The sequence below is a fragment of the Kogia breviceps genome, chromosome 7 (assembly GCF_026419965.1).
Source record: "Kogia breviceps isolate mKogBre1 chromosome 7, mKogBre1 haplotype 1, whole genome shotgun sequence".
Taxonomy (NCBI): domain Eukaryota; kingdom Metazoa; phylum Chordata; class Mammalia; order Artiodactyla; family Physeteridae; genus Kogia; species Kogia breviceps.
The window spans coordinates 64144827-64166630 of record NC_081316.1 but is presented as its reverse complement, the minus strand read 5'-3'; the positions used below and the strand labels follow the sequence as shown (position 1 = coordinate 64166630).

At 37.2% G+C, this 21804-nt stretch overlaps 1 protein-coding gene across 17 annotated transcripts in view; it reads left to right on the top strand.

The window, feature by feature from the left end:
- Positions 1–18236, top strand: part of EMSY (EMSY transcriptional repressor, BRCA2 interacting) — an 81575-nt gene extending 63339 nt beyond the window's left edge. For 5 of the 17 annotated variants that reach the window (XM_059067794.2, XM_067038458.1, XM_067038457.1 and 2 more), the window contains 7 exons: positions 1675–1839; positions 3561–3716; positions 4732–4773; positions 7374–7573; positions 9558–10121; positions 11092–11592; positions 15346–18236. In XM_059067794.2, the coding sequence (XP_058923777.1) occupies positions 1675–1839; positions 3561–3716; positions 4732–4773; positions 7374–7573; positions 9558–10121; positions 11092–11592; positions 15346–15540 (1823 nt within the window). In that variant the 3' untranslated portion in view covers positions 15541–18236. The remainder of the gene's footprint in view (positions 1–1674; positions 1840–3560; positions 3717–4731; positions 4774–7373; positions 7574–9557; positions 10122–11091; positions 11593–15345) is intronic. The other 12 variants (XM_059067796.2, XM_067038464.1, XM_067038460.1 and 9 more) reach the window with 6 other exon arrangements.
- The last annotated feature ends 3568 nt before the right edge of the window (positions 18237–21804 follow it).

Genomic DNA, 21804 nt, shown 5'->3' with positions numbered 1-21804 from the left:
ATCATGAGAAATTCTTAAAATTGAGAACTTAGTTTATATAAAACTAATGATTCCCTAATATAATCAGTTCTCTTAAGTTTAAATTCTATATATCAACTTAGAATGAGTAAAGAAAAACTGTTATACACCTCATGTGGCATTTGATATTACTACAGGATATTGTCCTTCAATCATCTAGATTTTTTTTGAAAGTTTAATGGAATTTATACATCCCTGGTGTGGCATATATTCTACCTAGTGTTTAGAGGCTAGGGTGGGGAGCGGAAATACAATTTGTTAATGGTAAATAAAAATTCCAGATATTTTGTATATTGATTTTGTTTTCTTTGGGAAGACAGTTTTTTTGTTTGTTTTTTTAAGTCATTCCCCCCCACTTCACCTTTTGGACAACTTTGTGGTTTTCAAAAATATAAAGTTAATAGAAGGTTGAACTTAAGTTGTATTTATTCTTGGTTTTAGGGCTGCATAAATTCTTTTCTGTGATGCTTTCACTGACCATTCCAATTCACAGTAGTCTTTTTCTTTGTATATAGTTGCCCTATTTGCCCTAATCATTTGACTTTATCCCAAAATACAAAGCTATATGTATATCTTTATTTTATGTCTCCTCCATTATAATCTAAACTTGAGAGAAGAGTCATGCTTTTATAGCCTTTATAATTTCCTGTGTGGTATCTTGGGCCAAGGAGTTTAGGAACTTAACAATAGTCTAATACAACCTACTTATTCTGTAAATGGTGGAAAACTCAATAAATAATTGGTTGTTTGATTTGATATGTATTTAGTATTTACATGCATACTTATATAGCATGAATATAGTAAGCCTTGAGTTAAGGCTATAATTTATTTGGAAACTAACAAAAAGGCTTAGAACTTTTCAGCCCACAACCAGAACAACAACAACAAAATAAAACACTTCTATTGTCCTTCATAGTTTATAAAGCTCTTTTATGTACGTCATTTCATTATATCCTCAGAAATCCTGTGAGGTAGAGAGGTAATTTTAGTGTTGCCATTTTAGAAATAATGATACTAAGACCCAGAGAATTAACTTGCTGATAATTGGTAGAGCTAGGACTGTAACATAAGCCTTTGAACTCCACATGTTATACGTGTCATATCATGCTGCTTCTAGATCATCTATCCGTTCTTGTTGTCAATGGACAGGATTTCCTTTCAGTAACTCAGCCATCCAATAAGTGTTCACTGAATGCTCAGGTTATAATACAGAACACATTTTTAGGTGCATTGGGGAAAACAAGACTCATACAGCATTTTGTTCTTACTGTACACAAACATGCACCCACCCACACAAACGCACACCTATTTATTATAGCAATTATAACATGGAATTGTAATTTGTCTCTTTACATGTCTGTCTCTCCAACCAGATTGTGTGCTTCTTGAGCATCCTTTGATTATCCTATGAGCTCCTTTATATCCTCAATGCCAAATGTCTACTCTGGCACATAGGTGCCTAGTCTGTTGAATCAGTGAATGAATGAATAAGTGAATACAGACATGAAAGACATTATGCCCTCTGGGGGCTTACAGTCTTCTTGGGGAGATAAAGCATGAAGTTTATAGTAAAACAAAGATTAAAAAAAAACAAATTGTTTTTTTTAAGAGAAACTTTGTTTATAGGGTTTTTTTTTTTTAACTAATATAAAACAGATTCCCAGCCTGTAGTTCATGTAATTGCTTCCCGGCGTCAGGATTGGTCAGAACATGAGATTGCAATGGAGACTAGCCCCACCATAATTTATCAGGATGTATCCAGTGAATCACAATCAGCTACTTCAACAATCAAAGCTCTGTTAGAACTCCAACAGACAACAGGTATGAATTCACATGCTCAATTGAATGAAGCATGTTTTCTCTAGAGATGGGTTGTGCTAAAATACTACTACTGTTATATTTTCTTTGTTATCATTTGAGCACATTTCCCCCCTCTGGACTTGTCTATAATCATTGGTGCAGTCTGTTTACTTGTCAGTTCATTAAGATGTTCACAGGAGTACTGAAGAATAGACAGACTATAATCAGTAGAAAGCAGAAAAAAATGGCAGAGCTCTTTCTTCTCTGTCTCCTACTTAAAATGGACAATCCTGTTGCCTTTTGTCACCAGAAAGGAGTAGGTCTATCAATTCTAAGCACGAAGATAAATGTAGTACAGTTGCCAATTCTATTCAAGAATAGTAGGAGGCAGATTCGAGGGCCCCTGCCATCCTCCTTGATATTGGTGGGGCAGTTTTGTGGTCCTAAAACACCGTTAATGGCCTTGCTAGCATTCTAATTTGTTTTTTTAATCTTCATGCTTCTTTGTGTAATTTTACAACTTGAGCTTCCATGCAAAGCTATTGTTATTTAACAAGATCCAATCAGTATTTCTGGTTACTAAATATCTTTGATAAACTCTAGGCAAAACTGCGTTAGTTATACTGACTTTTCTATTATAATAGGTCAAATATTGTCAGAGTATTTAAGGGACCTTAGCGATGATCTCATACAACCCTTTCATTATGGATAAACAAACCAAGACCTAGAGAGGTTACCCAATTGGTTAGTGGCAGAGTGAGAGTCCATGTCTTTTGATTCCTAGTTCAATGTCCTCTCTATTTGTGGGGTGGCTTTTGTATTCCTTTGGTTTTGTTTTGCTTTCTTTGTTTAAATGATTATCTTGATTTTGTTATATTATATGCTTGGTGAGAATAATCTGAATGATCATTCAGTGTACTTAATTACTGGTTACTATTTGTTTGTAACATCCACGCTACACTACCCAAAGAATACTAGCTTTTATTTTAAGTCTTTGGTTAATCTTGCTATTGGTGTTATTTTTGGCTTTAGTCATTTCCTCAGCTCCTTATCTTTTACATACTCAGCTATTTCCATTAAAGCCTTTTAGAGGGTGGAAACCAAATGATTTTGTAGAAAAAGTGATAATATAGAAAGTTATTTATCCATGGAAACCCTTCTTGACTCCAGACCATTCCACTGACATTTTTGTAGGAACAGAGAGGCCATATTTTCCTGACACTGAAAATTTTTATTCTTTAAGAGTCACTGAAAATATTGTAACATTTCTTTGGAGATGATCTTGAATTTTTAATAGATCAAATTAAACTGGTCACTATTCACTGTGTTGTGCTCTTCTGGGCAGGTGTGCCCTAGGGCAAATCATGCTGTGTACTGCTTACTCACCCTTTGTTTTCAGGTTGGTGAACTCCACAATACCAGGTACTGCCTTGAAGAAGGGTAAAGGAAATGTTCTAAGGGGAGTATGTACAGGGGAAACAGATGCAATTGTTTGGCCTAGTAATAATAGGGGGGGATTTTAGTCTGATAGCATATGAGTTCTTGCTAGGCTGCTGGGTATGGTTGCACAAGTTGTGCACGCTACAGCCATACATAGCAGTCTGCTCTTTTGTTTTCAATTCACTGACTCCTTAGTCACTGCCCATGTGGCACCCCAGAGGTCTTGTTCATTATTCCCGAGGACAACTCTGGTTTTAGTACTTATTTGTAATAAAAGTTAATTTTCCCCCTTTTTTATACAGTAAAGGAAAAATTGGAATCTAAACCAAGACAACCCACTATTGACTTGAGTCAAATGGCAGTGCCTATTCAGATGACCCAGGAAAAGAGACATTCTCCTGAGAGTCCATCAATTGCTGTGGTAGAGTCCGAACTTGTTGCTGAATACATCACTACTGGTAGGTGTCCTCTTAAAAAGTAGTATTAAGGTAGGAGAGCTACATTTCTGGATTTCATGAGATGGTTGTTTGGGGGAGAATATATTTTTCATATTTCTAGATCTCTTCCAGTTTTCTCTGAGAGCAAATTCACATTGTCCTTGGGATTTACCCTGTTTTTAATGACTAGGGGGAAATAATCAATAGGTTGTTAGAAAGTTTGCTAGTGATATAAAACTGCAAGTTGGCCATAAATAACATCTGTGAACATAGGGCAGTAGTTGCAGTGAGAGGATAGAATATCTTTTATATAAGAATAAATATTCATATGCATCTGGATTTTTTAGTTTTGAGGAAGGGGAGGTGGGTCAAGGGAGAAAGAAGGTATAAAAGCCAACCCTTTTTTTAAAATATAAAGAAAAAAATGTGGAAATCCCTATAAATACTTAGGAGTTCTGGTGGAAAGCACATTAGGTATTTGTTTAAAATGTGGTCTGGCAGCAAAACACTAATGAGGTTTTTGGATGGCATATGTAGAGAAGTGGAGCAGGAAGGATAATAGATTCTTTCATATTCTGGTGAGACCACACCTGGAATACTGCTTTCTGTTTTGGACACTTCATTACCTTGAGATTTGAAATAGTTCAGAGAGTAGTAATGTGAATAATTAGGGGTTAGGAGAGATAATTTATGAGGCATTATGTAAAGAACACCTGTCTTACATTTTCTTTAGCAGAAATTAAAAAAGAACATAAAGTTACAAATATTTGAAGGATGTAAATAACAAAGTGGAAAAGGAATTCTTTGGCATCATTTTAGGAGATATTGTTAAGACTAATGGGTTAAAATTGCCTAAAGGGAAAATCCAATGAAAGATTATGGAAAGCCATCTAGTATCTTTCTGTAGAGCTATTTAGCAAAAACCAGAGTGTAGTATGTTGGGGAACTCAATAATAACCTCTGGGGATAGACTAGATTATCAAACAGTAAATAGATGAAAAGACCTATGATTTCTTCCCTTACTTATCCTTTTCAGAACGCACTGATGAGGGGACAGAGGTTGCTTTTCCCCTTCTAGGTAAGTGGTGTGCATCCATTTGTAGTATAATCTAAGGTAAAATATGATTGTTTGAGGGGGAACCACTTAAATGGATGCGCTCTACTCTGATCTGGTAGAGGAAAGGTAAGCTCTACTCAGTGAAAGGGAGAGAGACTTCCCTTTTGCAGAATACTAGGATTCTTTCTCAGAAATGAGCAGTTTGACATTGGAAAAATGAGTTGTTTAAAGAAATAAGTGACTGTTTTATGGTGTTTACATGGCCCAGTTAAGGTCACTTCAGCTGTTTTCCAAATATGCACTCTGTGACCTCCCTTCCATAATCTCCTCCCATCATATCCTCAGCCTCACTGAGTTTTTTCTTTGACTTCAAAGCCAGCTTCCTGGCCCTGGCCTCTTGTATCATCCTGCAGTGGATATTGTTTTTCTCTAACTTTTCTGCACTCTGAGGAATTACTATGAAGAGATTTATACTATCTTGAATGAGGATTATTTTTAAATGGTTTTAGTTGATCATCTATTAAATCCATTTCATTTCTTAATAAATTTAATGTAATAATTATGAAGATTAGTGTGGGCAACAGAAATCTGCCATATAATCTGATAATTTCATCAGAAATTATATTTATGTACTATTTATTTTTCAAATGTCATTCATTTCTGATGATGCTTACATCAGTAAACTTCATTAATTTGCTTGCTTAATTTTGATATTATTAGTATGATTTGTTTTTTCTCTTCAGTTATAAATGATTCAATACTTATTTTAATATAAACCTTTTTTTCAGTTTGGTTGAGCATATATGAAATATTTTATTAACACCTATAATTTAAAATGTACATATAAAGCATATTGTGAAATACAGTAAGATACTGTAGTACATTTATAAAAGAGTACTGCTGGTGCTACCTATAACCTCATGTCACATGTAGGCATATATGTATAGCAACAATAGAAAAACTGCATTTGTGAATTTAGATAAAATGTGTTATAAAAATAAAGCTTGTTTATATTTCGCTGGCTAGTTTTAAAGTTCTATACTAGTGCACTTTTACACTGATTTCTGTAGTGTTCATCTTACCCTTGGGCACCCCACTATGACTTTTCTAAGTGTGGAACCACTACTACTTGAAATTGTAGATCAAAATATATGAGAATTAGAACCACAGATTATTGAGAGAGTTTGATATTCTCAAAATCCTTAGCTAATTTTACAGATTTGTTTTAATCTGTTCCTGATTCAAAAAATTGGTTTCCTAGTGACCATAAGCATTTTTAAAGGTCTGTAGAATAAGAAGTGATGATTGTTTATACTGTTTAAAAAGATGAAATTGAGGAGACTTCCCTGGTGGCACAGTGGTTGAGAATCCGCCTGCCAATGCAGGGGACACAGGTTCGAGCCCTGGACCAGGAAGATCCCACGTCACGGAGCAACTAAGCCTGTGCGCCACAACTACTGAGCCCACACGCCACAACTACTGAAGCCTGTGCGCCTAGAGGCCATGCTCCGTAACAAGAGAAGCCACTGCAATGAGAAGCCCACGCACTTCAACAGAGTAGCCCCCGCTCGCCACAAGTAGAGAAAGCCTGCACACAACAACCAAGACCCAACGCAGCCAAAAATAAATAATTTTAAAAAGAAAAAAAATGTTGAAATTGCAGCTGATTAAAAATGGTAGTTTGGCATCAACGTAGATGTATAGTTTTACATCTATATATAAATGTAAATATAAATGTATAGTTTACTCCATGGGACCCTGTAGCAAGAGACTAAGAGGTGGGGTTGTTTCCTAAACTCTACACTCACTCATTTGTGTCAGATAAGCGAAATTTGAATAGATGAAAGAAAGAACACTGACTTTTCTGTTATTTTGTTAACTTTATATTTTAGTACTTAACAATTTAAGGACCATTTTCAATTCATTACTTCATTTTGTCCTCTTCTAAGAAATAAGTTTTTATCCCAATAAAAAACCAAAAATAAAACAAACAAAATAAAACCTCTAAATTTTAGAGGTTAATAACATAAAGTTTAAGTGACCTCTTCAAATTCACATAGCTGGTTGGTGGCAGAGTGGGACAGAATCCAGTTGTGACTCTTGGTCCAGTTCACTTTCTGCAGTATCACCTTGACCTCTTACATCTTTAGGATATGAGACAGTGTCACTTTATATATGAAGGAGTGAATGCTTCTGGTTTTTGTATTGCATCTGGAACCAGGACGAAGAGATTAAAAAACTTGTACTGTCTCACTGTCCTTAAAGATATTAGTCTGGGATTTGATTGCAGAAACTGATTGTTGTTTTGTTACCTTAATGGGGTAAAGGTCACTGGAGAAAGAGTACAACTCACAAGAGGATATAACTTTAAGGGATTCGTTCCTCCTTTGTGATAATAGTTTTCACAGTGCTTCCACATACATTTCTCATCTCATCTTTCTAATAGCTCTGTTATTCCCGTTTTACAGATGAGGACACAGAGTCTCAGAGAAGATAAGTGACTTTTTCAGAGTCACACAGCTCATAAGTGGGCAGACTCTGGTCTTCTGCCTCCTAGTACCACACTTTCTCTCTGTGATGCAATCTCACAGACATTTGTTTCAAATGACTACTGGTTACAGATGCTGTGGTGGTTTCTGGAGAAATATCATCACCTCCTCTATTTTCAGTCAGCCATCGCTCCCAGCCCCAACAGCCCTCCCAGCCTCAGCGGACCCTCCTCCAGCACGTGGCTCAGTCACAGACCGCAACACAGACTTCGGTGGTGGTGAAGTCCATCCCAGCATCTTCCCCTGGAGCAATCACCCACATCATGCAGCAGGTTGTATCTCTTCTTTTTCCTCCTACCTTCTGTTAACTGCCTCCTTCCTGAAATAAGGTTTAGTTTCATCTCCTTTTATAAGAGGGGAAATAACTGAGTTGAGGAGTGTTTGTATAGTTCTTTCATCTGTGAGGAGTGAGTGAGGGAAATGAACTGAGAGTCTTAAAACCAGAAAGTAATTAAGAAATAGTATTCTTGGATCTTCTGTGAACTCTTAACATTTCAAAAGGGTGAGGCTATCTAGATGAATCTATGACATTAGAATTGGTTACTGTTTCTATGTGTTTCATTGTTGTGGAAGGATTTATCACTGAGGTAAGATTTTTCAGATGAAATAGAAGTTGGCTTGTTTAGCTGTTTGTTGCTGTTGCTGGGTTTTTCATTTGTTTTACTCTTTGCTTTTATAATGAATCCTTATGGAAACATTAAGAATAAGTAGGTAAATAAATATTTGATTTCTTTCTTTTTTAACATATTTATTGAATATTTGACTTCTTTTACTGTATGTGATCAATTGAGGAAGAGACTCACAGGAAGGAGAATAAATTAATATGAAACAGAAAATCTGGTACCAAGGGTAATGGGGAAAAGGAAAAAAATATATTGATGACATTGATTTTGTGCCAGATACTGTGCTTTGAGCTTTAAATACTTTAACTTGTTTAATTCTTGCTATGATCCTGCAAGGTGGGTGAATTATCTCTCTTACAAATGAGGAAACTCATGCTCATAGAAATTAAATAATCTATTCTGGGTGGCAGAGCCAGGATTTAAACCCAAAGCATCCTGCCTCTATTATAAAGTTATATCATAAATAGCAGATTTAAGCATGACTTATTATTAGTAGCCACATAAATTATCATTACTCAACTGGTAGAGGTTGGCCCTAATTACAAGCAAACTACCAGAAAGGCAGTGAAGAAATTGTTGAATTAAAAACCTATATGCGTAAGGTCATTATGAGATAGGGGAAGGTTTCAGTTGAATCTCAAAATTTTAAAGTTTAGAGTAGATGTGTAGTCTTTGACAAGGCAGTGGGAAGGATGGGGTTGGGGTGGATCTTCTGTCACTGAGGGAAGCCAGATGGCCAGAGGTTTTGCTGGGTGTCAGCCCTCAGCCTGGAGTTTGGCCCTTATCTGGCTCTCCTGACATTGCCCTTTCTCAAGACACCCAGAGAGGTCGGACAGCTAGCCCTAACCATGTCACTCAAGATCGCTGCCTCCTCCCAACACTATTATAACTGACACCAGGCCATGTCCCTTTCTACTGACAGGAGCACTCTTGTCCCCTCCCGGGTCTCCTTCCCTCCTGGGAGCCAGGTCTCTGGGGAGCCATTGCCTGGTGGGCCTGGAACCCAAGCAAAGAGCAAGGAGGGCTGGGGCAGAAGGCAGTTCACGCAGACCTTGGTGTGAAGCCTGACGAACCGTCTCCACTCGGAGCCGAGAGGCCCTCTGTGGGGACTGGGATGGGCACGGCCTTCAGATAATGCCTGCCTTCTGGACCGTGCTGGATGGATGGGCGCACGGCCAAAGTGGGCTTCTCTGAACCTTGGCTTTTCTCTGGATGCCTCACTCCTGGGTTGCTGCGTTCTTCCTTTGGACAGGTGAAGAGCTCTGATGACCAGGCCAGAGAGCTGTGTCCTGAGCCAGGGAGCCTTTTCTTTTTCTGTGTCATGCTGTGCTTGCAGAGCATCCTTATTTCTCTACCTATAAGTTCTGGGCCCTCTAGGACTTTGCTTATTGCAGTGAGTTTGGCCAGTTTTTGCAGTACTTAATGTTGAAGTACTAAGAGTTGAAATTATAAGGGTCTCAATCTAAGGCCCCCTTTAGGTTCAGAAACCTTGAGGTTTTTTGGTCTTTTTAGGTTCTCCCTTCTGAAATTTTTTTGAATGATTCTTGTAATCAAGTCTTTTCCAATTTGAGGAAAATGTAGCAATATAGGTGTTTTTCTTATTTCATTCTTACTTTGTGCCTTTTTTACTTAGGCATTAAGCAGTCACACTGCTTTTACCAAACACAGCGAGGAACTTGGAACTGAGGAGGGAGAGGTTGAAGAGATGGACACTTTAGACCCTCAGACAGGTCTGTTTTATCGATCTGCCCTGACTCAGTCACAGTCAGCTAAACAGCAGAAACTTAGCCAGCCACAGCTGGAACAGACTCAGCTGCAAGTGAAAACTCTGCAGTGCTTCCAGACTAAACAGAAGCAGACCATCCACCTGCAGGCAGACCAGCTCCAGCACAAACTCCCGCAAATGCCCCAGCTTTCCATCAGGCATCAAAAACTCACCCCTCTCCAGCAAGAACAAGCACAGCCCAAGCCAGATGTACAGCACACACAGCATCCCATGGTGGCCAAAGACAGGCAGCTTCCTACCTTAATGGCACAGCCCCCACAAACTGTAGTACAGGTGCTTGCAGTGAAAACCACGCAGCAGCTCCCCAAACTGCAGCAGGCTCCGAACCAACCAAAAATCTACGTGCAGCCCCAAACCCCCCAGAGCCAAATGCCGCTCCCAGCCTCGTCAGAGAAACAGCCGGCAAGCCAGGTAACGGAATATTGATAGCATGCAAAGTTAAACTTCTCTGTTCACGGAAAAAATGAGAACATCACGACCCTATCGTGATTAGCAGTGCATTCTCCTGGCAAGAGGAAACTCAAAAGCCTCATTACACTGGTATTACTTTACCCCGTCAGAAGGTTGACATTAGGGAAGAAATGCACGTGTTAATATAGGAAGAAAAAAAAGCATAGCGCTCAGAACTTGATTTTCCAGGCAGTTTTTAATGAAATAACTTCAGCATTGATCAACAGTGCCTAGAAGCGATATCCCTAAATTATTTTTATTTTTTAGGTATAAAATATTTATTTCCATGCCTTTAAACTCTATTTCTGTGGCAATAATGCTAAGTAAAATATAGTCTTTTAAGGAGCTTCATTGACCGTCTTCCTTTGTAGTTTTACATCATCACCATTTGGTTAATAAATTTATCTTCTAGATTTATCTTCTAGATTTTGGAGGAATTATCTGTGAATATTGAAAAAAATTATATTACAGAAAATCAGTGGCTTTGAAGTGATATATGTTTGTATGTGTGTATTATAAATACATATATATAGAATATGTTTGTATAAATGTATTTTGAAGCAGAAGATTGAAAAAAAAACCTTTTTATTTTAAAAAGCTGAAGATTATATGAAATAATTTGAGATCAGTTGAAGGTATACTATGTGGGGATGTAAATCCCAAAGGAAAACAAGGCTGCTGTGACTTTTTTTTCCTTTTCTGTATGAACCTTGGCTGGCCGAACAAAGGTTCTTTTGACCCCTCCTCTTTTGCTAGGTTTCTGACAAGTAATAAGATACTTTCCCATCAGCCCTCTTTTTAAAACACCGAGCTTCAAAATATCTTCCTAGTATACTGCACAAATGTTTCTTTTGCCATATTGTCTGGGGTGTTTGATAGGTTTTCTTAAAGATATGTAGCTGTAACACACACAACCCCAATTTGTTTTCAGGTGGAGCAGCCAGTTATAACCCAAGGATCCTCTGTTACAAAGATAACTTTTGAGGGGCGCCAGCCTCCCACAGTTACAAAGATAACTGGTGGCAGTTCTGTGCCTAAGTTGACATCACCAGTTACAAGCATATCTCCCATTCAGGCCTCTGAGAAGACAGCAGTGTCAGACATTTTGAAAATGTCTTTGATGGAAGCTCAGATTGATACAAATGTAGAGCATATGGTAGTGGATCCCCCAAAGAAGGCTCTTGCCACTAGTATGCTCACTGGTGAAGCAGGATCATTACCCTCCACCCATGTGGTGGTGGCAGGGATGGCGAATTCCACTCCCCAGCAACAGAAATGTAGAGAGTCCTGTTCAAGTCCATCTGCTGTTGGCCCTCCCCTAACGACAAGGAAAATCGATGCACCAGGAGTGCCTACGACAGGCCAGTTCATGCGTATTCAGAATGTAGGCCAAAAGAAAGCTGAAGAGAGCCCAGCAGAAATTATCATCCAGGTAAGAATCGGAAGGAACACCAGAAATCTTGAGCATATTGGGATTGTGGGTTTGGTATGTTTTGGGATGTCACAGGAAAAGTCAAGCCAAAATGGGAAAGAGATTTATCTTTGAGATGGCATATGACAAACTTGGTTTACTACCTGTTACAAATTTACAAATTTATACTTATTTTCTGAAACAAAGTCCTAGAAAATTGATATTGTCACAATAGCACACCTTAGAGGCAGTCAAGGGCCCTGAGCCCACGTGCCTGCTTGATTCATAGATGCAAGCCACACTTGCCAGTGTTGACTCAGCAAGTCAACAAGATCAGCAACTTCCCAGGTCAAACTTTGGGCTCCCCAGTCTTTGCCCAAAGAATATAAGTAGTTTGTACTTCTGGGACGTAACTGGATTGTACTCCAATTTCAAGTTAGTTTCAGGGACCCTTTCCTTGCAGAAACACAGTTCTTGATCCAAATTTATGGTTTTCAGGACAATAAAACCTTAATTAACTGAAATGTCTGGAGAAACATGTTGTAAGAGAATGTTTCTTAGTAATTTAATTTTATGTCTAACTTGGGATTAACCGTAAAGCTTTGCATTTTATTTCAATCATTGTGTTATTGAAAAACCTTATTATGGTTACTGTCCTGCCCTGGTAAGTACAGGCTAGTGAACATGATGGATTATTCATTGACAGTAGATCTAACTATGCCTCACATTCCCTTCATTTTAAAACTCATCTGTCATCTTGTATAACAGATCCAGACTGAAAAGTTACACTGGGTCCAGAGTAGCTTTTAGAAGTTGTGTTTTATTTCCCTTTCTCCTTGCAAGGTATCAGGTTGTTCTCTTGACATTTATCGTTTTTGCTAGGAAGGTGTCAGAGCAACACATTTTAGTTAATTGAGAATTTGGATTTATTGAAACGTGGATAGTCTAGTATTTACCATAGACTCACTATTGTGTGACTTAGGTGTTCCTATAGTAAATTTTGCCTTTCCTGCGATGCCAAGCCATGAGAGAATGCAAATTGACCAATATTAATCCAAATGTGATTTAACTTAATATGGGGGAAATGCTTAAATGCAAATAGATCTGGCCATTGAATTATTCAAATAATTTGTTCCTTCCTGTCAAAACAAATGTTAGTGAACTAAATAATCCTTGACCGAAGGATTTGTTACGTTTTTTTTTTCCACCTGAAGAGGTAGGGTTTGGTGGAAAAGGAAGTTTCCTGGCTTTGCCATTCACTGTGTGACTTTGGGCAAGACTACTTAACCTCACTGTGCCTTCGTTTCCTCATCAGTAAAATGGGAGTAAGGAATGCCTACTTTACACGATTGACATAAGGATTACACAAAATTGAGATGAAGCACCTAGCACAGTACCTGGCTTGTAGTGATTGCCCAATAAATGGTAGCTATTACTATTTTTACTAAAATTTACTGTGGCTCCTGGAGTTTAAATTGGTATACTCACTAAATTGAAAATAATTTTGAATAACTTATTTAGAAATTATTTTCTGTACTTTGTGAAAAGGGGTGAAAATGTAATTTGCTTCATGTATCAAGGATGATAGCTAATGAGTGGGTTCTCTACAAGAATACTCAACTAACTTTTAGCATGTACCATATGCTGGGTTGCTGTGCCAGAGGGAAGAGCAGCATAGTGATTAAGAACCAAGCTTTTGGAGTCAGAAATGCCTAGATTTGAATCTCACCTGTACTCCTTAACCACATTGTGGCTTTGAGCAACAGAGTTAACCTCTGTCCCTGTGATGAAATGGAAACAATAACACTTACAGGGTTGTTTTGAGCATTGAGAAAATGTATATAAAGCAGCTAGTTAAGTGTCTGATATAGAATAATACTCAATAAGGATAGCTCCTGTTATTATAATCATCACTAATATACTGTTAGAACATTTTCAGGTCTCACTAGTTATGCTTAGCTTTGACCCAAAGTATTGATTTTTACTGATTTAGTAAAGTACCTATTGACATGAGTGAAGGAGGTCTGCAGAAGTTCTTTGATTCCTTAAAAACTATTCTGTAAAAATTCAGCATCTTTAATATTAAATGCTTTGTAGACAGATAATCTGTATTTCATTCATTCATTCATTCATTCATTCCACATGTATTATTTAACCTCTGTCTTCCAGGCACTGTGCTAGGTGTGAGGATAGAGAAGTAAACAAAATGAATGTATCTTCTGTTCTGAAGGAGTCTATATATGTGGAATTGATAGAATTTTAGAACTGCAGTGATCTTTAGAGCATATCTTCTCTAATTATCTTATTTTACACAAGATTAAACAAAAGCTCAAGGAAGTGAAGTGACTTTTTCAGAGGTCCACAGCAAGTCAGAGCCAGAGCTGAACTAAAATTCTGACCCTACCTGAGACTTTTTCACAATGATTAGCTATATGGAACAGGGTCAGGAGGGTGAGGGAAGACAAACAAAAAAACTTCAGCACTCTAGAATCAATGCCTAAGCATCTTACACTATTTTCTTGATAGTATTAAAATTAAATTTGCATCTTCCCTCAGTAGAAGGTTGTTTTGGTTACATATATTTTCAAAGTGCTGATATTCAGCTTTGCTCTGGGGTTTTTTATGTTAAAGATACATTATTCATTTGGAAAGCGTTTATTGAGAATGTAATGTCTGCCAGGCCCTGTTTAAAGTTATGGGCATCTAACACTGAAAAAGGTAGTCGAGTTCTGTGCTCTGGCCCATACTGTCTTGGATCTTACATTCTAAGGGTGAGAAGAAAACAAAGAGATGATAAATGCAATGAAGAAAATGTAACAGAACATAATAGGGGTGGGGGGTGGGATCGAGCCAGTACTCTGGTTTCCTTTCATAGAAGGAAGGCTTTTTACAGCCTTTTACTCTAAGCATTTGAGCTAAGATGCAGATGACAAGATGGAACCAGCCGTGTAAAGATTTGGAGGAGGAGTATTCCAGGAAGAAGGGAAGAACTAGTGCAAACACCCTGTGGTACAAGTCAGTTTGGCATAAGGCTGGAGCCATCCATGGTAAGGCTTTTGATTTCATAGCAAGTACAATAGGAAACAATTGTAGAGTTTTAAGTAGGGGTATGATATGAACTGATATACCTTTTAAGAAGGTATATAATAAAGTTGAGAAAAAAGAATCTGACAAGGCAATATGGCCAAATATGTGTTTATCAATTGGTATTTTTATTGTTCAAAAGACATTTTTGTCCTCCCTAGTCTTATTTTCAATAAAGATTGTTATTATGTGACCCAAACAAATAACTTCCCCTTTGAACTACCAAAGGGCTTAAAATATATTGTGGTATCAGCAGATTAATCATTCATCTTACAGATAATAATAAGCAAAATCTGATTACAGTTACATTTAAAATATGCTTAATGACCAAATAAAAATATCCTTCAAAGTCTGTCTCTTGAATTAGGCGCAGACTTCAGCCTCCTTTGTTAGAAGAGGCACCATCAAGGAGTGGAAAGATCACTTTGAGTTGTAGAGGACTTGGATTTGAATCCTGGCATTAACGCTGACCAACTGTGTGACCTTGATTAAGTCGCTTACTATCTTAGTTTCCTCATTTGTAAAATGGGAATAATATTAAGCATCTAGCATAGTGCCTGGCATCTAGTAGTTGTCCGATTAATGTCAGTTTCCATTTTTCCTTCCTTATTGTTGTTGAGGAAATCCTTATGTCACCTTTTTTTTTTTTTTTTTTTAAACCGTAAAGCTCTCCTGTGTCTTCTCTTTCAGGCCATTCCCCAGTATGCTATTCCTTGCCACTCCAGCTCCAATGTGGTAGTAGAGCCCAGCGGGCTCCTTGAGCTAAACAACTTCACCAGTCAGCAGTTGGATGATGATGAGACGGCAATGGAGCAGGACATAGACAGTAGCACAGAAGAGGGAACTGAACCCAGCCCCTCTCAGAGTTCTGCTGAACGGTCCTAGTGTTTTGGACACAGGAGTGCACTTTAAAACCTACTTGGTTACCAAGTGTCCAGGGAAGCCCTTGTATTTTGATGTCTAAAGAGAGCACTTTGCCCATGCTTAGGCTGTGGACCCTGAAACAGCAGTGTTTGAACAAGAATTGCTGCAGGAGTAGCATTTTAAAACAAGATAAAACTCACAGGGGAATGTACTTTTTTTTGAAAAAAGAAAAAGATGCACATCTACAGTGACGTGAGACATGATATTCTTTCTCTGTTGGACCATGGCTTGGAAAAGTTTGTCTTGCAGTGGAAAGAGACTTTCCCTGTGAATGTCCCTGAGCTGGTTTCTACTGAGCAAAACACCATCAGAAAAGGAGAATGTGAATAGTTTGTATTTTGAAACAGTGTGTCAGGAAGTTTTTTTAAAAAATCTTGTATGTTTTTGCAAATCCCTGCAAGTGCTGAATTGGTTAACATTTTACATCTGCTCAGTTCATATTTTATAAAATAACTAGTTCTTTAATACTGGCATTAAAGAATCCTTGTTAGATGGTAGAAATCAGGTCCCTAATCCATGGGAAATGCTTTTTGGGTGGCTTGTACATTCTCACCAATTGTATGCTAATTTATTGTGTTGTTGTTCCTTTGTGCTCTAGGCAGCACACTTGCCTTCTATTTATTTAAATGTAAACATTTCAAAGCAGGCCATATTCCTTCTGACAAATTTCCTGTAAGCTGGGATTGCCTACCTTTTCCATCTCCAAACCTCCCCCTTCTCCTTTAAGAAAACTTAATGAGAAAATGTTTCATTGTGAAACAGTGGAAAAGAAACATTTTCTGATCCAAAGGAAATGTTCAGGAAAACAGATTATTCATATGATGCTATCTTAACATTGAAATTGCACATTCATGTTGGACTGAGACTTTGAAAATAACTTTTACATACTTTTGTTTAACCCTCTTTGAAATGTATAAAAAGCTCATTTACAGTTCTAAATGTAATGGTTTTAAACATTCTACCTTTTTAGGACACGATTTGTTAAAGCAATATGTTTGGGTCTTGTGATCAGTGTCTGTCACAAGTAGAGTGAGGGGTAAGAGGGTGGGAGGGGAAGAGTCAGTTTTGACAAGTTGTGGCAAAGGAAACTATACTTTTCATTTTTTTAAAATGTAAATAGAGAAATTTTTAACGGTTTTATATAGATTTCACTATAAATAAGCATTTTAAGACTGACAAATGTTGAACTGTACATACATATATCAGCATAACTGCCCAATTTTTTGGTGCTGAAGTACTGTAAGTAGAATTCATCAGTGGTCTCCTAATTTTTACATCTATATCTGGAAAAAAAAACTGTGATCCTATAGTTAATAAATTCCCACTGGAGTGACACTGAAGGTTTAAACACAAGCATTCACAAGATGCACTGATCTCTGGTAGTTGTCATTATTTCTACTACGTGATAATGACTTATACCCATAGATGGAGCTGTTGGTTATTTTTTTGTTGTACAAATTCACGTTGAAAAGACTTTGTGACTGTTTCTAGTTGAGTAATTTTTTTTAACCTCTTGGGTCATAGACTTCTTTGAAAATCTAATTATACTATGAACTCTCTCACCAAAAAGATACACATGCCAATATACATGTTAGGTTTTGCATACATTTTTAGGGGTTCATGGGCCCCTAAGCCTATCCATGTATTCCAGGTTAAGCCCTCTGTTATGGTCAGTCCATTACTTACAGATGTAAGTTTTTATAAAATAAAATATCTTTTAAATATTCATGCATCAGGTAACAAGAACAAACTTGAATAAAGTCATTATGTTCTACTTCTACATATTCTGGCACCATAGCATACCTGTGTCCCTTTGAGAATTTAGCCTTAATATGTTTCAGCAACTGAAATGGCCAATGAAATTTCCATAGTCTTCAATTTTAAAAATTAGTATATATTTTAACAAACTATCAAGTGAGGGATATAATCTTTTTTCTTTTAAAGTTGTTAATTTCAAGGAGAGCATGAATTTCAGTTTATTTGACAAATATTAAGCATCTTCTGTGTGCCAGGTGCTATTCTAAGCACCAGGAATATACCATAGTGAATAAACAGAAAATCCTACCCTAATGGAGTTGATAAATAAGGTTACCTGCTGATGAAATGGATACAAAGGCTAAAGGAAAGAGGTAACAAGAGTGGCTCTTAGATTTCTTGATTAAGTAGATGGATGGTGATGCCATACATGGATCTCCAGGCATACTTTTATTGAAAGTCTTAGCATTAGATCTATTAGTATTTCATATGTTTAAGTCCATAAGTTAAATGTAAATTTAAGTCATCCACGTGAAAGATATTCAGAGATTACAATGCAAATGCTACAAAATTAATAAAACCCTAACTGTTAAAGATGGTGATAAGAAAAATCCACTTGGTTTAAACGTTGATAAATGCTTGGTACTGCAGATGCAGTTTATGGTGAACTTAGAGAACTTTAAAAAAAAGTAGCAGCTTTATTGAGATTAATTCACATGTCATACAATTCACCCATTTAAAGTATACAGTTCAGTGGTTTTTTAGTATATTCACAGAGTTCGACAATCATCACAACAGTCAATTTTACAGCATTTGCATAATTCCAAAAGAAACCCTGTACCCCAGAAACCACTACCACCCTAGCCCTAGGCATCCAATAAACTTATTTCTGTCTCTATGGATTTGCCTATTCTGGACATTTCATATAAATGGAATCATACAATAAGTGGTCTTTTGTGACTGGCTTCTTTCACTTAGTATAGTGTTTTCAAGATTCATGTTGTAGCATGTATCAGTGCTCCCTTACTTTTTATGGCTCAGTAATAGTCCATTGTGTGGATATACCATTATCCATTCATCAGTTGATGGGCATTTGGGTTGTTTCCACTTTTGCACTCTTATGAATAATGCTGTCACGAACATTTGTGTACAAGTGTTACATAAATTTTCAATTCTCTTGGGTAAATATCTAGGAGTGCAATTGCTGGGTCATATGGTAAGTATTTTTAACAATGTGAGGAACTGCCAAACTCTTTTCCACAGTGACTACACATTTTAAATCCTTGCCAGCAGTGTAAGAGAGTTCCAATTTCTCTGCATCTTAACCAACACTTGCTATAATTCGCCTTTTTAATTATAACCATGCTATAGTGTATGAAGTGGTACCTCATTGTGGTTCTGATTTACATTTCCTTGATGGCTAATGATGAGCGTTTTTTTACGTGCTTATTGGCTGTTCATACATCTATGGAGAAATGTCCTTTGCTAGTTTCTCAATTGAATTATTTTCTATTATTTAAATTGAGAACTTTTGAAGTACAGAAATATTACTACTCTTAAGAGAAAAGTAAGCTGTTTTCTGGAAATTAATTCATCACCCTTAAAATCTTAATCAGGTTCTCGTTCTTCCTCTCTAATGTAACAAATTGCTTAATATCCTTAAAACTGTACAGAGCTTTATAGTTGAAAATGCTTTTAAATACCTTCCTTTGTGAGGTTCTTTCAATAGCCTGCTGGGCTAGGAGACCTCAGTAGCACCTGGGATAGTGCAAAGGAAATAGTGGTCAGGTGGTCTGGATTTGAGTCCCAGGCTCCTCTGTTTATTGATCATAGAACTTGAGGAAGTCACATTCCCCATAATACAAAGTGAATATTTCTGACCCTATAGGATTATTGTGAAGACTAAATGAAATAGTTTATGTAAAAATGTCAGGCATGTTTTAAAAAGCAGATTCATCTCAAAAAAATGCCAGGCACAGTGTTATGTGCTGTATTTTTTTAAGTCTAGTATTTATACCACTCCTACTCTATAAATAGAAAACTGAGGGCTCTGCGAAAAATGATGTACCAAAACTCACAAATTAAGCACTAATAGGTATCATGCCAAGTCACACAAGTTGCTGCTTTCTATAGAGGAGTGTGTGCCACCAGACACAGGACTGGCCTTTGGAAGGACAGAAGAACTTGGTGTTGGTCTATAACACAATCTTTTTGCCAGCCTTACTTGCCTTCACACAGAAGGACAGAGGAAGGACAGAAGCCTTTGGAAGGACAGAGGAACTTGGCGTTTGTCTATAACACTATCTTTTCACCAGCCTTACATGCCTTCACACAGAGGTGCTCAATTCAGTTTGAGTTTAATTATGTGTCACAAGCTCCTGATAAGAGGAAGTAGAGTAAAAAAGCACTATATAAGCAAGGCCTTTCCAAGAAAGGATAGTGAAAAAACAGTCTTCTGCCTCTGCTTGCAGGTTTGTAAGCCTTTAAGTAAGTGAGGTTTGACTACCTACCTATATATATATTGAAAAAAGAAACACTGTAGATTTTGTACTTGTGAAAAGGCTCACTCTACCTTTTTCTCTCTTCCTTGCTTATGTATACACTGTAACTGAAAACATGTGCTTGCTTTGAAAACAAAACAAAAAAACCAAGACGCCTTGGTTTGATTCCTGACAAGCCATGTGAGTTTGGACAAGCTCTAAGAGGCTTAAAACAGCAGAAGATGGAATGAATTATAATTCCTACTTTTAAAAAAGACATACATAGATGAGCAATATTCCTCCCAAGTGGTTCTTTCTGACTTTTTTCCCTCTTCCTTCAAATAAGTAGTTACTGGGTACTTTCTTTGGGCTGACATCGGGGATACAATTGTCAGCCAGGTGGAGTATCCCCTGTCCTCATGGAGCTTCAGCCTAGCAAAGGAGATATGTTCATCAAAGATCACACCTAAATGTATTCAGTGCTAAATGCCATGACAGAGAAATAGTGCCATGATAGCATATGAATGGGAAGGTTGGGGAGTTTCCCTCAGGAAGGATTTGTTTAAGCTGTAATCTGAAGGAAGAGTATTGATCTAGGCATAGAGGAGGGGGACAGCTGTCCAGTAGATGGACAGCAGATAAAAAACCTTGTGGTGGAAGGGGAACTTAGGCCAGTGTGACAGCAGCGTGGAGAGCAAGGGCAGTGAGCATGGTGGGAGCGGAAAGTGGAGACCAAACTATGGATCTTGCAGCTTATTATAAAGGTTTGGGTCTTTTTTCTAAGAACGATGAGAAGTCATTAAAAAGTTTTAAGCCATTAGAGCTGGTAAAATGAATTAATACATTTACAAAATATTTGGAGTTATGTTGGTCCATTGGAACAGAAAAATATATTTAACATTTATTTTTTTGATGCTAGTCTCATCTCCTTATGTCCTTTTTCTCTAACATCTTCAATGGTTACCCAGTACTGTAGTATGAATCTGGCATTCAAGGGTCTTAGCCAAAGCTTAACCTACATTTCTAGATTCATAACTCATTTCACTACCCTGGCCTACTGCCTATCTCCCCCACCGCATGCAGTTTATGCTCTGCATTAGAAAGTCTCACTCATTTCTCAAAGCCCAGCTTGAATTTCACCACCTTCACTAGGACTGTCCAGATCTCTTCAAGGATTCATTCCCCCCCTCCCCCACTGCTAGGTTCCTCTAGCATTTTGGGAGAAACACGTGTTTACTAAGCACTTATTATTAGTTACCTGTGAACTATTTGTATTGCATAAGGATCTTCTTTATAGGTTTTTGGTGTTTGTGGGTTTTTTTTGTCAGTACTTAACACGTTGCCAGTTTTCTCTTCCAATAACTGACTTTTGGCTTCATTGATTCTATTGTTTTTCTATTCTCTGTTTATCTCCATTCTATTCTTTATTATTTCTTTTCTTTTGCTAGCTTTGGTCTTAGCTTTTCTTCTTTTTCTAGTCCCTCAAGATGTAAAGTTAGGTTATTGATTTGTGATCTTTCTTTTTAATGTAGGCATTTACAGCTATAAATTTTCCTGTGCATTGCTTTTGCTATATTCCATACACTTTGGTATGCTGGGTTTTGTTTTTTTTTTTTTCATTCATCTCAGATATTTTCTAGTTTCTCTTGCGATTTCTTCAACCATTGGTTATATGAGTGTGTTGTTTAATTTCTACATATTTGTGAAGTTTTCAGTTTTACTTCTTTTATTGATTTCTATCTTCATTCCCATAGAAGTTCTATCCATGATTGAAAGTGGTGTACTGAAGTCTCCACAAGTCTCTATTGTGGAACTATTTCTCCCTTCAGTTTTATTAATATTTGCCTCATGTATTCTGGAACTCTGTTTGGTGCATATATCCTTATAATTGTTTTGTGTTTTTGATGAATCAACCCTTTTATCAGTGTACATTGTGCTTCTTTGTCTCTTAACAGTTTTTACTTAAAGTCTATTTTGTCTGATATTTAGT